Genomic DNA, 16,823 nt, shown 5'->3' with positions numbered 1-16,823 from the left:
CAGAGTTCTCTCTCCAGTGGCAGCCAGAGAAGTACCTGGCCCAGCCCCTCACACAGATCCTTCACCAAGGTCTCTGCTGAGAGACCTCTGATAGCAAATAGCCACAAATCCTGAGAGTAAAGAAAGGCTCAGACCCCAAACCACACATCAAGAACGTTGTGGTGGTGGTGTGGGAGAGGCTGGCCCAAAGGCCAGGAAGTCTCTTCGGTCCCTGGCGTCATAGAGCTTGATCTGGAAGGCCGTTTGGAGGCCATCCAATCCAATCCTCTCATTTTACAGACGAGGAAACTGAGTCTCAGGTTATTGATCCCCAAGGCACACAAATAGTAAGTGTTCGAGACATGGACAGTTGGTTTTAAAGGTAGACCTCAATTCCACAGTCTGAAGCTTCAGGTCCCAGTGAGAAGGGAGTGGCTCAGTCCTCTAGGGTTGGGGGGGAATCAGGAGCATGTCAGTTATCCAGGAGTCAATGAATGGAGAAGGGACTAAGCCTTCCAGCAAAACCAGGCAAAGTCTGTAGTGATTACGCTGCGTTCTAGAGCAGGAGGTGGTAAAAGACTGACATGCCGAGGGACAGGAGCAGGCTTGGAGCCAGGACGGCTGAGGCCGAGATGATCTTGCCAACATCCTTTTTGCAAAGGTTTATGTCCAAATGGGACTCTTGGGTCAGGGGCACGTAGCGTGGCTGAATCTCTGAGACCTTCTGGTGTATCCATGAAGCGTAGCTGGAGGTCAGAGTATAGACTCCGGGTCTGTTGGGAGCCCCACAGGCATCTCCCCAGCTCACAACCCCAGCCAGGAACCAGCGGCCCCCGACAGGGCAAGAGAGTGGCCCTCCAGAATCTCCCTGGAGATAGAGAAACCATAAAAGGTTAGAACAGGAAGGACCTTGGAGATCTAGCCCAACCCCATCATTTCCTAGGTGAGGATGACGGGCAAGGAGAAAGGAAGTGGCTTCCCTAAGGTCACACAACTAGTGGATTTGCCAAGCCAAACAGCTGAGTTTTCAGCTCAGGCATCTTGCTTCCCAGGTCTCCCCTTCATGGCCCAGGTGAAATCCAGTATCTCAGTCCCTGCTTCTTCTTAGGACTCAGGTGTCTTTTACTTCTCATGACCCTCGTTATCTCCCCACCCAAGACCAGGCCCTTACCTGGCAGGCATCTTTGCCACCTTGTACAAAGCCAGCACACACCATGTCTGGCTGGATGATGTGTGGCTCCTCAGGATCGGGCTTTATATTGTAAAGACAGTTGCAGGTCTCTCGGCTAATTAAGGGGACCTCCAGCTGTTGTAAGATCTTGGGATTAGGGAGACTCACTGCAAAGAAAGGAGATAATAAGGATACATTATCAAATCCTCCCTCCTCCCATCTTCTCCATCTCTTTGATGAATGTCATGGGCTCTTAGAGACCCACAGGAACCTTACCTGAGCTGTGTGTGTTACCCCAGCCTGTGACAGTGCAGCGGAGGCCATTGGGGAAGGAGACATTGGCTGCTGGTAGGCAAACAGGCCGGATGGACCTCGAGAAGGTCACCGGATCCTTTAGTTGAAGGAGAGCAATGTCACCCTGGGAGCCCTCTTCCACATAGTTATGATGGGTGAAGACCTTGCTTACAGTATTAACCACTATGTCAGGGTTATAGGTGCTGAGCTGATGGGCCCCCAGCTTCACCTCGTAGTCATTCAGCCTGTGCTCCCTGAGAAGAGAGGAAGTGAAGAAGAGAGCTGGGATCAAGGTTTCCCTCATCCCTTCCACCGTTTCCCTCCATTTCCAAATCCAATCAACATCCTTTCTCCCTTCCGTTTCTCTCCCCAAGAGTTCCCAGCTCCATGCCTCCCCATACTTAACTCTCCCAACCCTTGGTCTAACCTTGGGAAGCAGTGGGCAGCTGTCAGCACCCATTGTTTGGATACAAGAGAGCCACCGCATACATGGACGCCATTGTAGTTGATGCTGACCTGCCATGGCCACTGACCTGGGGAGGCATTGCTACCCCCCACGATTCGTGCCTGTGGGGCCACGCCACAGGAAACTTCTGGAAGAGGGCAAAAGAGGGGGAGCTGTTTAGGGACTTTTGGCGGGGGAGGGTTACAGGACTCCTTTCCCAACCATCTAGGCAATCATTTCTCTCCTCCTTCAACCCTGTTCAGCATGCACTCTCGCTATCTCTCTTAATCAGTCCTCTCCCTCTCCTAACTCTGTATACCCCCTTTCCTCCATACCCATTCTCCTCTGTCCTTCCTTCCCCACCCCCAATTTTCTGATCCCCTTCCCTCTCCTCCGTATCTCCTCTCTATATTGTTCCTCCACCTCCCCTCCCCCATCTCTCCGGGCCCCTTTTCTATTTCCCTCTTCCTCTCCTCCCTCTTTCTTCCTCCCCATTCCCCAAAGTCCTTTTCTCCCCCCATTTCTTTTTCTCCTCCTCTTCCCCCTTCCCCCTTCCTGTCCCACCCTTTCCCTCCCCTCCCTTCCCTCAGGTTCTTACCTTCTTTCCCAACAGCCCCTGAAAGCAAAGAGAGAAGATGAGCTGGTGAACTGGGCGGGAAAGCTCTGGTGGGTTTGGGGGCTGGGATATTTGGATGGGATGAAGGCCAGGGGTGGGGTAGAAAATCTGGAAGACTGAGGGATTGGAAGAAAGGCTAAATGAGCCATGACTGGGGAGAGGGGAGCAGACAAACCCAGGGATTAGGGAACAGAACAGGATTAGGGAAGGTGGGTGGGGGGAAGGGACTGGCCACCTACTGTCCTACTGGCCTTGCTGCCTTCACTCACCCCTTCCCAGCAGTAGCAGATTCACCAACGCTAGGAGCCACTCTGACCCGAGGCCCATCCTCTTCCAGCTCATGGCCCAAGTCTGGAACATACCTGCCTTCCCCCAGACCCGGCAGGTCTGTCAGGGGCTGGGAAGACTGTTGTAAATGAACTAGTTGGCTACCCCAACAAAGGGTAGGAATGGGGCTGAGCGACGGAGGCTCAGGCTCTCAGGGAGGGGTTTGGAATGGTTGAGCTGGTAACCGGTGTCACCTGTTCCCGCCCTACCCCGCCCCTACCTGCCAGGCAGTCCAGCTTGTTCACTGGTCAGGTTAGACCTACAGGGACTTCCCCTCTCTGAGCAGTAACGCCTACCCCACTAAGCTCCACCTCCTACCTGAAGCTGGTGGAGGTTGGGCTGGGGTCCGTGTCTGTGACATAAATGGCTTTCTCAGAATCCGGTCTTTTGTTATGTATTTTGAGTCTTTTAAGAACATTTCCAAACTGTAACTCTTTCTTCTCAGCCATCAAGGTCTGGGAAGCTGTGAAGTGTTTTGTTTTGTTTTTTAGTTCTTAAACTATTATCGTAGGGTAGATCAAATTGTAGGTGATACTTTTCTCGTAAGCCTTTTCTTAGGGTCCCAGTTCAAAACCAGGCTTCATTCTGTGACCCCACCACTGTTTTACAAGGATCTAGGAATATTAATGTGAATAGATCAGGGGGAACAGAGGGGAACAGATTTCATATTACAGAATCTTATATCTCAATGACCAAAGTGGGGGAGGGGGGAGGGAGTAATAAAATTCCTTTTCATGACTCAAAAGGCTGACTGGGGTGTGAGAATGTGACATTCTACATATGATCATGTCTAGTTCTCTGGATTGCAATTAAATTCCTTTCCCCCTCTGGAAAGGATCAGATTTGAATACTACCCAAACAGCACAGGGAGATGCAGGATTTGGGCTCTTAAAACTACAGTTTACCCTCCTGACTGGACTACGGGAAGGGAATTCCTGGGATGTTCTGACCCATGAAGGAGACTGGGAAGATGAAAATGCTGCAGTGTGTTTTAGGATACCGTTGGTATTCTTCATTTGACAAATAACCTGCCCATTTATTTCAAGGGACGAGATACTTAACCAGATAAGTGGAAAATGGGAAAATATACTAGATTGTAATTATTACAGTTCTGAACCAGGAAGCACTAGGTCAAGTCTAAACTACTGAAGCATTCTGGTTATCTGATGCATTGGATAAATCACTTGATTTCATTGGTGAAGGCAATTTCCTCCCTCTGGTAGTTCTAATACAGCTCTATAGTCCCTATTCCTAATGGATAGGTTATGGGCTTTGGGGTTTTTTCCTTTTCCTTTTTCTTTGGCGGGGGTGGGGGGGTGGACCTGTTTGTCTGAAAGGAGATAGAACACCTGGGAGGGCAAGACTGGTGCTCCTTTGCTACTGGTGACAAATACCCAGCTGACCTTGGGCACACCCTACCCAGGAAGGCAGGAATGAAAGGCAGCTGCCACACATTCTACACACATCAGCTACACATCTCTTCCAGCCCTGCTCCTGACTCAAACCTCTGGCACTTGTGTTTTGTCAGGCCAGCTCTGGTCCCAAGACACCCCTAGGGCCTTAGAAACAACCAGTCCTGAGGTCCCTTCTAAATGGTCCCAGGAGTTCATATCCAGCCTTTTGAGTTTTGTCCCTCTAGAAGTTTTCCAGGTTTTCAGTCTATCACACACCTCTTGTGTGGTTCCTACCTTAAGCCAGACTGAGATTCAACTCCCTATTTCCTCCCAATTATGGCAAGACCCCCCACCCCCCAAAGCCAGTGTTGGTTTTTTCCTTTTGACCTGCTCAACTGTGCTCTCTCATCCCAAGTCCACATCAGGTTGTGATTTCTCTAACCTCAGTTGCTTAGTCTCCCCCGAAACCAATTCTGAACTTAATGTTCTCTTAGCCCTTGGGTGCCTCCCCCAGCCCTTGGGTGCTTCCCCCAGTCTCATAGGCATCAGGCATGAAAGCAGCCCCTGGCAATGTTGGCATTGTTTTATTACCCAGGTATTCAACCCACCCCCGGGATTCTTTGGCTCAAATTAGCAGCGGTTGGAACGCAAGTCCAATTAGACACCCAGGGTTGAACAGTTCCATCATCCTTGAAGGTGTGTATAGGGGGAAGCTTTCGAGGTTCCCAGCCTGGAACTGGTCTGGGCACATTCCAGCAGAGGCAGCCGCTTATGACTTGATGAAGGGAACAGAAATAGTGACATTTGGCATCTTCTCCCCTAGCCTTCAGAGTCGGAGTAGGAGAAACAGAGGTAACATCAGTAGAAGGGCAGCTCTTGGAAGTGTTGGGGCGCTGCTCAATGCGCTTGGGGTCCCACTCAGTTCTTGAGGGCAAAGGTAACTAGTTTCCTGGGCAGCTGCATCGGTCTCCTCGGACTGAGCAAAGAAGGTTATATTCCCTAGAGTCTGGGAGAACCAGGATGCTTCTCTGGACACTGGAGCAAAGAGCTCCTGGCTTCCCTTAATGGACTGGCCAATGAGGACCCAGGAGCCATGTTCTTCTTCGCACAGGAGGGATGACCCAGAGTTCATCTGGAGGAGAGAATTTGGAACAATGTTTATAATGAAGCAATGTAAAGTTCTAATATAAGGCCAGGTGGACAGTAAAATCCCCATTTTACAGATAACCTAACAGGGGAAACCAAGTCACCCAAGTCAGGTTAGGTCTAGACTTCAAAATCCAGTTGTTTCGGAGCAGCTAGGTGGAGCAGTGGATAGAGCACCGGCCCTGGAGTCAGGAGTACCTGGGTTCAAATCCTGCCTCAGACACTTAACACTTACTAGCTGTGTGACCCTGGGCAAGTCACTTAACCCCAGTTGCCTCACTAAAAAAAAAAAATCCAGTTGTTTCTGACTACCAGTACTCTGTTCAATGAATGGTAGTGTATCCCCCCCACCCCCACCCCCCCACCCCCCACCATGGGCCAGGTTCTGTCTCCCCCACCCCCTCCCCAGTTTCTCTTCCACCTCGCCCTTCCCAGAAACACTGTTCTGTGTGGTCCCAGGTCTGTCTTATCTCCCTCCCTTCTCTTGACCATTCATACCTCACATCTGTCTTCCTGTTCACTGGAATACTGAACACACATGGTTCCGGGGGGTAGTGTGCCTCGGTGGAGGCAGTGGCAATGTTGGGGGGTCATGATGGTAACTGGAACAGCCATGAGGACTGAGGGTGATAGAACCATAGATCATCAGCAATGGCAAGGGTCATCTCTCCAATTCCCCTCATTGCACAGAGGGGGGCTTTTAAGATACACCCAAGCCCCCACCAAGGATATGCCCCTAGCCCCCTCTTCCCTTTGGCTTTGCTCACCGTGGTTGACAGAGTCTTTCCAGCCCAGCACCCAGCAGCTTGCCTCAGGAGATGGGACAGGCCCAGAGTGAAGGCAGACAGGAAGGATGGAGGGAGAGGGCTCCACCCTAGTCTCTAGTTCCAAGAGTGCTAGGGATGCTCTGGATCCCATTCCTTGGGGCAAGTGAATGCTGGAGACTGACCGTGACACCTGGTAGCCCTGGATAATGGGATTAGCTGCTGATACACCCAGGAAAACCTCAAGACCAGCTGCTGTGGAGGCCTCCCTGTTGGGATGAGATCAGTTTCCCACTTAAATGTTCAATGTTGTTTTCCCCCTTGTTGTAAAAAATCCTTCTCCACCCCCTCTCGAACTGGGCTGATTCCATTTCCACTATTCACTCAGGGTCAATTTACTACTGGGTGGGGGCAGCTAGGTGATGCAGTGGATAGAGCACTGGAGTACCTGAGTTCAAATGTGGCCTCAGACACTTAACACTTACTAGCTGTGTGACCCTGGGCAAATCACTTAACCCCAATTGCCTCACTAAAAAACAAAACAAAACAAAATTTACTACTGCATGGTTGGTGCCTGGTGCCTCTAGGGCAGATTCCACACTCCCCTCCCCTCCCCGCCTCTAGCTCTCACAAAAGGATCTCCAGGGGCATTAAAAGATTTCACAGAATTCGAATCCACCATTGAGTCTCCTTCCCCTTTCCAGTAGGGACCTGGATCCCCACTTCCCATGGATTTGTGATTTTCCTCCCTCCCCAGGAACCACGAAAAGCTCCCCTCCACACTATATGTAATCACTAAATTTCCTCTCAAAAGCACTGAAATCCCATTTTTAGAATAATACCTCATGGGCAAGACCTACCTAGTCAGACAGTGAGTGGCTACTAGGACCCATCCAGGGCTCACCAGAATGCCCATGCAAACTTCACCCCTTGCCCCATACACCTCTGCTACCCAGGGCCACGGATTACTATTTCTCAGATTTGGTCGAAGGCCGCAAGCTGGAGAAGAACAAAACAGGATTCCTGTCAGCCATTGAGTTCTCTCCAAATGTTCCCCTTTCCCCATGGAACCACTGAACATCTCCAGACATAAAGCATTACTAATTCCCAGCCTATGCACATCATGAGTCCCTTTTACACCCACTAAACAACAACCCACAAAAATCCCAACCTCCACCATGGATTCACCACCTTCCCTCCATTAGTCCTCTCCCCATGGAACCAATGAAATGGAAACCTGACTGAAATGATTGAATTCCACCCCTAAAATATTCCTTCACCAAGTGGAACCATTGATATTGAATTCCTTACTATGAAATACCTGAAAATACCCCCCTGACCAAACAAGGACTGATCCTCCCCCTTCGAGAAACCATTGCATCTCCCCCCAGCCCAACCACTAGGAATAAGTGAATTCCTACACTGCACTGCCAGGTAATTACCACATCCTCCCCTCTTCCTATCACCAAGTCCTGTTTGAAGTTGGAAGATTTTCTTACTTCTTGGGGGACAAGTCATTAGCTCTTCCCTATAATACAGCTCTTTGAAACCTTCGTCGTCCCAGACCAGTTGTTCCTCCGGGAAGACTGAAAGGGCAACGCTCCTTATCCAAAGATCATGATGTTGCATTGGGTTGAAGACCCGAGGCTGAAGACAGTTCTCTTCTGCCGGCATTGAAATACCTGCCAAAAGCCAGGTCCCTGCTTCATGGCAAAGGAGGGCCCAACTGCTAACATTCTGTGAAACAAGAAGTTATGATGAGATGAAGGAGTCTGAGGCTTGGGTATGTCTGGGAACTTGGAACGTTCCTCCAGCCCTTGGGTTACCAAACAAATCCCCTTCTCCCAAGAACCTTAGAAGCTGGTCCTTTAAATATTGCTGGAATGTGGATCCACAGACCCCTAACCTGAGGCTATGATTTAGACTCAACCCTCACTCACCCAACAGGCGTTTGTCTCCTCCTCTCTCGGGTAGTCAGCACACAAGATTCTTGGGTTTACCCCAGGAAGAGGCACTTTCTCCCCCTGCTGGCCATGTAGGCAATAACACCACCAGGGATGCATCATTTCGGCCTCCATCATGGAACTGGAGAACTGGAGTGGCTCTGGAAGACAGAGTAAGTAAGTGCTGAGGCTGACCAACAGGGAGCATGGTGAATGATCCCTCAGCTGGGTCTGGAGAGGGGAATTGTGGGTCAGGACTCACCTCCAGGACCCCACTGTGTCAAAAAGCAACTGTCCTTAGGAAGAAAGTAGTGTTCTAATTGGGGCAAGCACACAGGCAAGGCATATTCAGTGTTGTTTACAGCTACTTCCAGCTCCAACAAGGCCAGATCGTAGCCATAATCCTTTGTGAAGTTGTCATTTACCACAATTCGTTGAACAGGTTTGCTTTCTGTATTGGGCAAGACCACTTTCCAGTCACTAGTGTCATCCTCCAGGCTGTCCGGGAGAGAGGAGAAAGCCATTTATTCAGACAGAGGCATCCCCCATGCCTCAATTCAGACATAGCACTGTGGGTTCCACTATGTCCTAAGAAACATTTGATACTTTCACCTTGTCTATGGATTTAAGGGTTCCATAAGATAAGGGGGGGGGGCAGCTAGGTGGCTCAATGGATAAAGCACTGGCCCTGGATTCAGGTGGACCTGAGTTCAAAACCAGCCTCAGACACTTGCCACTTGCTAACTAGTTGTGTGACCCTGGGCTAGTCACTTAACCCCCATTGCCCCACAAATAAACAAACAAATAAATAAATGAACAAATGAAAGAATAGATGAATAAATAAAGCCTCCTGACCTCCCTATACTTAAAAAAAACAATAAGGGGGGAAGAGTTCAGTAAGTCCCTCTCCATGACCAGTACCCCCAGGTACAAGTTTACAAACCTAGGATGATGCCTCTAACACTCACCCTTGGAAGCAGCTGGCTGGTGCGAGGACCCAGTTATCTGCTACCAACATCCCGTGGCAGGGCTTGGATTTTGGCGTGACTACCATTGCCTTCCAGGCCCACTCACCAGGTTGGGTGGCAAGCCCACATTCTAAGGGGTCAGGAGACAGCATTAAAGAGGATTAGACTCAAGTATTACCATCCTCAGATCAGAAATCAAGATCACCCTGAATTCATGGCTTACCTGGCAAGGCAAGGGTACAGTTGTTAAGAGGCTCATCTGGAATATCTGCTGGGATAGGCTTGGGTTGTTCTGGGAAGGAAGTGTCATTCACACGTTCCTGGATCCAGGATTCATAAGCATTGACAGCTGTGAAGACTCCTGGCCGGTTCCTCCTCGCACAGCCGATGCCAAAACTGGTGATTCCAGCCAGGAACCATTGACCTTGTTCCTCACAGACCAGTGGACCCCCTGAGTCCCCCTGTACAAATTAGAGGGAGTCTGATCTTAGATAGGGTACTGATACAACAATTCTTTCTATTCAAATGGATGGAACAGTAGCTAATTAAGAACTGGCTGTCTACCCCATTAGCTGTATGACCTTGGGCAAGTCACCTGTTTCTCTGGGTCTCAGTGATCTCATTTCTACTGTTAACCTTAAGACAGGAAGAATAGAATAAAAATGGCTTTTTGAAAACCCAAGATTAATGGGCAGCTAGGTGGCCCAGTGGATAGAGTACTATTGGTTCTGAAGTCAGGAGGACCTGAGTTCAAATGGGGCCTCTTAACCCTCATTGCCTCACCCCCCCCCAAAAAAAAAAACACCCAACAGGGGCAGCTAGGTGGCATAGTGGATAGAGCACCGGCCCTGGAGTCAGGAGTACCTGAGTTCAAATGCGGCCTCAGACACTTAACACTTACTAGCTGTGTGACCCTGGGTAAGTCACTTAACCCCAATTGCCTTACTAAAAAGACAAAAAAACACCCAACAAAACCCAAAATTGGTAGTATATTTGGGTTTTAAGTATAAACAGCTAACTCCTGGTTAATTTAAACATACCATGAAGGGGTGCCATGTATTTGAATTTAGACTCCTTGAAGTTCTTTTCTTTTTTTTGCAGGGCAATGGGAGTTAAGTTACTTGCCCAGGGTCACACAGCTAGTAAGTGTCAAGTGTCTGAGGCTGGATTTGAACTCAGGTCCTCCTGAAACCAGGGCTGGTGCTTTAATCCACTGTGCCACCTAGCTGCCCCCTCCTTAAAGTTCTAAGGCAAAAAAAATGGCTGTCTGTTACTGCAGCCCAGTACAAATACTAAATGGGCACTTGAAATGTGACCACTTCACAGGATTATTTGAATTTATTGGGATCCAGCTGTATTTCATAAACATTCTTCTTAGTGAGATTAATAGGATTAATAGGCATTCTGCACTTTTATATAAATCTCATTTTATTGTCAAAAACCACCCAGGGAGGTGTTGTATCACCTTTGAGGAAAGCTTGGAAGCAAAAAGCTCCATTTGCTACCTAGCAATTTGTACATAGTAGGGTCTGATACACTTCTTCACTTCCAAGATCCTGTCTTAGCTCCAGACATATTATCTATGAACACCAGATGCCAGAATGCAAAAAGATCTGGACAGGCTTCAATAATGGGGCCAAATCCAACTAGGATGAAATAAGATGCTCCCCACTTATGAGAAGTGGAAAGTCAGCACAGTTTTGTGAACGTTGCTATGTGGAAATTTTGCTCGACTATTTTTTTTTTTTTTGCGGGGCATTGGGGGTTAAGTGACTTGCCCAGGGTCACACAGCTAGTAAGTGTCAAGTGTCTGAGGCCGGCTTTGAACTCAGGTACTCCTGAATCCAGGGCCAGTGCTTTAACCACTGAGCCATCTAGCTGCCCCGCTTGACTGTTTTTATAAGGTTGGGGGAGGGGGGGAAGCAGAGGCTTATTTTTGATTCTTGAAAAGTTTTTTAAATGAGGTGTGTAACCTGGAGACTATGAGCTAACAGTCCATGGGAGAAAGAATTCTATATTGTATTATACTGTTTAGAATAAGGAAGGATTATCGGCAATATCTTAAGTACTAAGATTAGTTGGGGGGGCGGGGAAGGGGACATTGTATCAGCTTATATGGTGAAGATGATAAAGGACCATAAGATCTTTTGACCCTGATAGTACCAAATCTGGATCTGAGCTCAAACCTGGCCTTCAAATAGAACATCTTACCATATACACCAAAATAAGGTCAAAATGGGTACACAATATAGACATAAAAGGATGATAACATCCGTAAATTAAAATTAAAGGAATAGTTTACCTCACATATCTATGGAGAAGAATTTATGACCAAACAAGAGATAGGAAATTAGAAGGGAAGCAGAAAATTGGGAAATTTTTACAACCAGTGTTGTAAAATGTGATAAGTGCCTCATTTCTAAAATATATAGGGAACTGAATCAAATTTATAAGAATGCAAGCCATTCCCCAATTGAGAAATGGTCAAAGAAAATGAACAGCATCTATTGCCATATGAAAAAAAGCTCTAAATCACTATTTTGTTTGTTTGTTTTGTTTTTTTGGGCAGGGCAAGGAGGGTTAAGTGACTTGCCCAGGGTCACACAGCTAGTAAGTGTCAAGTGTCTGAGGTCGCATTTTAACTCAGGTCCTCCTGAATCCAGGGCTGGTGCTTTATCCACAGCACCACCTAGCTGCCCCCTCTAAATCCCTATTGATTAGAGAAATGCAAATTTGAAAACTCTGAGGTACCACCTCACACCTATCAAATTGGAACACTAATGCACTGTCCAGGAGTTGTGAACTGATCCAACCATTTTGCAAAGCAATTTGGAACTATGACCAAAGGGGTATTGGACTGTGCATACCCTTTGACCCAGTAATACCACTACTAGGTCTATATCACAAAGAAATATCAAAAAAAGGAAAAGGACCCATATGTACAAAAATATTTATAGCTGCTCTGTTTGTGGTGGCAAAGAATTGGAAATCAAGGCTATGCCCATCAATTGGGGAATGGCTGAATAAATTGTGGTATGAATGGAATACTATTGTGCTGTAAGAAATGAGGAGTAGGGGCAGCTAGGTGGCGCAGTGGATAGAGCACTGGCCCTGAAGTCAGGAGGACCTGAGTTCAAATCTAGCCTCAGACACTTGACACTTACTAGCTGTGTGACCATGGGCAAGTCACTTAACCCCAACTGCCTCACCAAAATATATATATATATGAGGAGTAGGCAGATTGGCAGATTTCAGAAAAACCTGGAAACATTCAGGAGGACCTGAATTTAAATCAGGCCTCAGGCACTTGACATGTAATAGCTGTGTGACCCTGGGTAAGTCACTTAACCCTCATTGCCCTGTCAAAAAACAAAAACCCTGGCCTTAGACAGTTACTAGCTGTGTGGCTCTTTGGGCGAGTCAAGTTAACCCTGATTGCCTGGAAAGCCTGGTATATGCATAAGGGAAATGAAATATTCCTATAAGGCACTGATAGTAAACGGTACAGCAAAGAACCATCTCCCTCTTACCTGGCAGGTGTCCTTTTTGCCTTCCTTGAAGCCAGCACATATCATTGATGGTGTTATAGTGAAGTTGTGGCTTAGGGCAGTGGGGCCAGAGTTGATGAGACACTGACAGGATGATCTTCCAATAATATTAAGTTTCACCTCCTGGAGTTTCCATGAATCGGGTATCCAAACTATGGAGCAAGAGGTAGGTATTCAGAAAATGGTGAGTGGAAGCCGAGGGGATTTGGGAGATGGGTATAAGGTTAGATTTAAGTGATAGGAAAAAATATTGTATGTCATAATCTCATGCTCTCTCCTTTTCTCATCTACTCCTATAGCTTCAAATTATCCCCTATAGTTAGGTCATTTTCAAATCTGTACTACAACCATCCAACCCTTCCCTAGCTCTAGACTCCTATCTCCAAATATCTAAAGGACATCTCCATTTTATTTTTGGTGAGGCAATTGGGGTTAAGTGACTTGCCCAGGGTCACACAGCTAGTGTTAAGTGTCTGAGGCCGCATTTGAACTCAGGTCCTCCTGACTCCAGGGCCGGTGCTCTATCCATTTCACCACCTAGCTGGCCCCCACCTCCATTTTAAACTCACATTGTTGGTCTTGGAGGAAGAGCAGTTTTAGACATTCACTAGCAATCAAGTTCAGTTTCAGTTTCCTCATTCTTTTAAAATTAGAATGACAATGCCATTCTGCCTTACTGGTTTTGGCTCTTTAAGTTAAAGCACAAAGTCTTTTGGACACTCAATCTGTTGATTCTAAGGTATTCATTCACTACCCTACCACTTCCAACAACACACTAATTCATGCTCTTGGTTTAGAGCAAGGTCACTATTTTTTCCTGTAAGTAATCTGATGTTGACCATCTCCTAATGAGCAAGGGTTTGAAACATAGGTTGGGGATGACAGGGGTGGGTCTAGCAAAGAGAGAAGGGAATTGAAAAGGAAAGCATTTTATCAATTCAAGTTAGGTAAATGACGAGAAAAATGGACTGGTTTACCAACTACTTCCTTCCCAATAAACCTTTGAGGCAGGCCATTTGTCCTTGTTTAAGAAGGAGGATCTAATCACTGGAGAAATGATGTAGCTTGTATCAGAAACAAGACATCACTTTTGCTTGAATTCCAACACTTAATTGGAAATGCAAAGAAGTCAGGGAAGAGGCCTAGTTGGAAGAATGGTGTCAGTTGAGAGGGGAATGAGAAACAAATGGAAGGGAACGGGGAATCATCGACAAGTCCCCAGACAGCAGAGATTGATCTGTAACCTTAGCCCATAAGACTCACCCCCTTCCTGTAAGTTTCCCCAGCCTGTGGACCAGCAGGAGGATCCAATGGGGAAGTGGTGATCGGCACGGGGCAGGCAGATGGGCTTCACAAAGTCTGTGTAGTTGACAGGTTGAGACAGATGCACCAGGGCAATGTCAAACCCGTCGGATGTATCGGAGTAATTACTATGAAATATAATTTCTGATACGGCACTGTACTGTGCGTGTCTCTTCAGTTGTTCTTCCACATTTTCCTGAGTGGACAAGCCAACTAACACTGAAAACATCGATGTTGTAACATTAGGACTGGAAAGAGAGAGAGAGAGAAAGAAAGTGATGAGCAAAGGCAGGACCTCTGCTAGGAGCTACCTAGAACCCAGAATGTGAAGGCCCATGAGATCAAAAGGTTATGGGTAGAAAGCAATGCACTTGGATTTAGAAACAGGATTTAAAAATACTGTGTATGCCACTTACAACCTGGGTGACTAGAGAAGAGTCCAGTGTTTTACAAAATTTCACACACATACACACACACACGTTCTTGAGATATGTTGTGCAAATGATGACCCCTTTTCACAGATGAATAAAAAGGCTTAGCAAGAAAAACCAAATCAATGACCCAATCTTATCTGGAAAGAACTCTAGGGAAGTATATGAACCTTGGGGAAAATATAAAGGAGAAAAGCACTCTTGCTTTGCCTTGCATGTGGGAGTTAGGCTGCATTTTTGGCACGGCAGAGTGGGACCCTTTGTAGAGAGGTGAGCATGGGTCAGCTGAGTTAGTCATGTGCCTAGGGAAAAGGACAAGGTCAGAGAGATACAGGGTGCAGATTATATACTTACAGTATCACACAGTGGGCAGCAGTTAGGACCCAGGATTTAGAGATAAGGGAGCCACCGCAGATGTGGTTCCCCAATAAACGGAGACTGATCTGCCATGGCCAGTCTCCCAGGACGGTATGGGAGCCACCCACAACACGAGCCCGGGGGGAAGTTTGTCCACATTCTGCAAGACATTTTAAAGTCAGTCCATCCCCTGGTTCCTTCAATTCATCCCCCCCTGTACTCCAGTCCCTCTAAACTTCTACTAGTCCTGTGGGTCCACAGGAACCCCATCTCACCCCCCCCCACCTCCATCCAGAGATCTGCCAAAAGCCACACCCCACTACAGTTCTCTGAACACTGCTGTCTTTTCTCTCTTTTCCTTACCTGGTTCTTGGATCTCTTCTAGGAAAGCACCGAAGTCTGGGGAGATAAGAACCAAATAAGAAAGACATTTTTAGTGCTGCAGTTCAGAGTGTCCCTGTTACCCTCAAGGTTTTCTGTCCTCAAGGACAGAGGTTTTCCCTATCCAAGACTACTTGACTCCAACCCTCCCTCTGACCTCCTTTTCAGCCTGAATATCCATCTGATCTCACCCAGTCTCTTACCTGGATCTTGTGTTTTTCCTGGAGTAGGGTGGAAGGCTGGGAAGACACAGGAAAGAAAGAAACCCCGCTAAATTGTTAGTTCATCTCTTCCCCACTAGTAGCTCTTCCCCATCCCGTTTTTCATCTTCAGGCTAAAGTTCAAATCTTCTCCCAGGACTTTAACTTCAAAAACTATTCATTCCCATTCCCCAGCTTTAAAGTTACACCTTTCCAGAGGCATCTAGCCCTCAATTAACCCATTTATCTCCTAAAACCTTAGCTTCCTAACCCCCGAGACTATTCCTTCCTGGTGACTCTCCAAGCCTGGTGACTGCTCACCACCTCTACAAACACCAATAGTTACCCAGTAGCAGAAGAATGAGCAGACTTGGAAACATGATGCCGTGGAGCCTGGAGATGCCAGAGCTCTGGGGAATAGTGGACGACCTCTCCCCTTTAATAGAAGAGCCACAGCCCCGGGGCAGTTCCTACCCGCCTCAGGAACAGCCCCACCCTCCCTGGCTTTAGCCCATCCCAGGGAATTGGAGAGGTCCTGGGGCTGGAGGAGGGGAGTGGGGAATTTGGGTGCCCCACCCCAAGGCTAGATGCATCTCTAAGTGACAGGGTAGGGAGAACCACGGGGCCAGGCCAACCTGGTTACTGGAGCTGGAAGGCAAGACATCTGCTTTCTGAAGATGGGGGTGGGTAGAATGAAGTAGGTAGGACCGAATCTAGGAGATGAGCGCCAGAGGGCGGGGACCACACACAGAGTTCCAAGAAGAAAGTGGGGCTTGGGGGGAGGACTCCTAGGAATTGGGAGATGAAAATCCTAGATTGTGAGATTGAATGGGAAGATTACTCCCTGCTTGGTACCCCTGGGAATTGGGAGATGAGAATCCTAGATTGTGAGTTTGAACGGGAAGGTTACTTACTCCCTGCTTGGTACCCACTGAGAGAGGGAGGGGGCTCCTCATTGATGTGACTCACCTCTGCTTGGGTAGGGTTGGATGGCCTACTGGATTGTGCTTTTTTTTTTTTCTCACACTGCTCCAGTTACCCATGCTGCCTGCCAGCCCCAGAGAGAAGAGCCTAGGGAATCTGATCCAATACTGAACAATGTGATCACAGATCCCATGTCCCAGAGCAGCCAGGCAGGATGCTTGCACTATGGGAAGGGAGAGGGCTGGGCTGGGGTCCAAGGCCTAGCTTCCACCTAGACTCACCAGGCAACATGGACAGCCAGCGTCTCCTTCTCCCCTCTGTGCCTCATGCCCCTGAACTCACTCTCCTTATCAAATGCTGGCCTGGAATCCTAGAATGTCAGAGTTGGAAAGGGCCTTAGATATTGTCTAGTGCAACACCCCACATTTTGCATGGAAGGAAGGAAATCGAGGCCCAAAAAGGGCCTCCTGTGACTTGCTCGAGGTCAGAAGGCCAACTACTCATTTTCAGCTGCCCCAAACAAGACATAGTTTCATTCTTAGTATCAGCCTCTCCAACAAAAATATTGAAGGAAGCTACTAAGATCAGACCAGGGCAGGAGAGTTCCCGAGAGACGGTATGGGTGCAGCAATA

The 16,823-nt window shown here is 47.8% G+C and overlaps 2 protein-coding genes across 2 annotated transcripts; both read right to left on the bottom strand.

The window, feature by feature from the left end:
- Positions 1 to 302: 302 nt before the first annotated feature.
- PRSS8 (serine protease 8) lies at positions 303 to 2,847 on the bottom strand. The gene is made up of 6 exons (XM_043977286.1): positions 2,775 to 2,847; positions 2,488 to 2,505; positions 1,872 to 2,037; positions 1,427 to 1,698; positions 1,151 to 1,317; positions 303 to 847 (listed from the first exon to the last, which is right to left on the bottom strand). Exons 1-6 carry the CDS (start codon positions 2,845 to 2,847, stop codon positions 536 to 538), a joined length of 1,008 nt encoding a protein of 335 aa, XP_043833221.1. The 3' UTR covers positions 303 to 535.
- A 2,205-nt stretch (positions 2,848 to 5,052) lies between these two features.
- Positions 5,053 to 16,481, bottom strand: PRSS36 (serine protease 36). Its single transcript, XM_043998163.1, has 14 exons — positions 16,472 to 16,481; positions 15,049 to 15,084; positions 14,683 to 14,845; positions 13,859 to 14,145; positions 12,578 to 12,747; positions 9,271 to 9,508; positions 9,048 to 9,177; positions 8,448 to 8,577; positions 8,077 to 8,310; positions 7,636 to 7,873; positions 6,997 to 7,135; positions 6,140 to 6,405; positions 5,871 to 5,992; positions 5,053 to 5,358 (listed from the first exon to the last, which is right to left on the bottom strand). The coding sequence occupies exons 1-14, from the start codon at positions 16,479 to 16,481 to the stop codon at positions 5,053 to 5,055; spliced, it is 2,469 nt and encodes an 822-aa protein (XP_043854098.1).
- Between the last annotated feature and the right edge of the window lie 342 nt (positions 16,482 to 16,823).

The sequence above is a fragment of the Dromiciops gliroides genome, chromosome 1 (assembly GCF_019393635.1).
Source record: "Dromiciops gliroides isolate mDroGli1 chromosome 1, mDroGli1.pri, whole genome shotgun sequence".
In the NCBI taxonomy this organism is placed as follows: Eukaryota; Metazoa; Chordata; class Mammalia; order Microbiotheria; family Microbiotheriidae; genus Dromiciops; species Dromiciops gliroides.
This window is presented reverse-complemented; position numbering and strand designations above follow the sequence as displayed.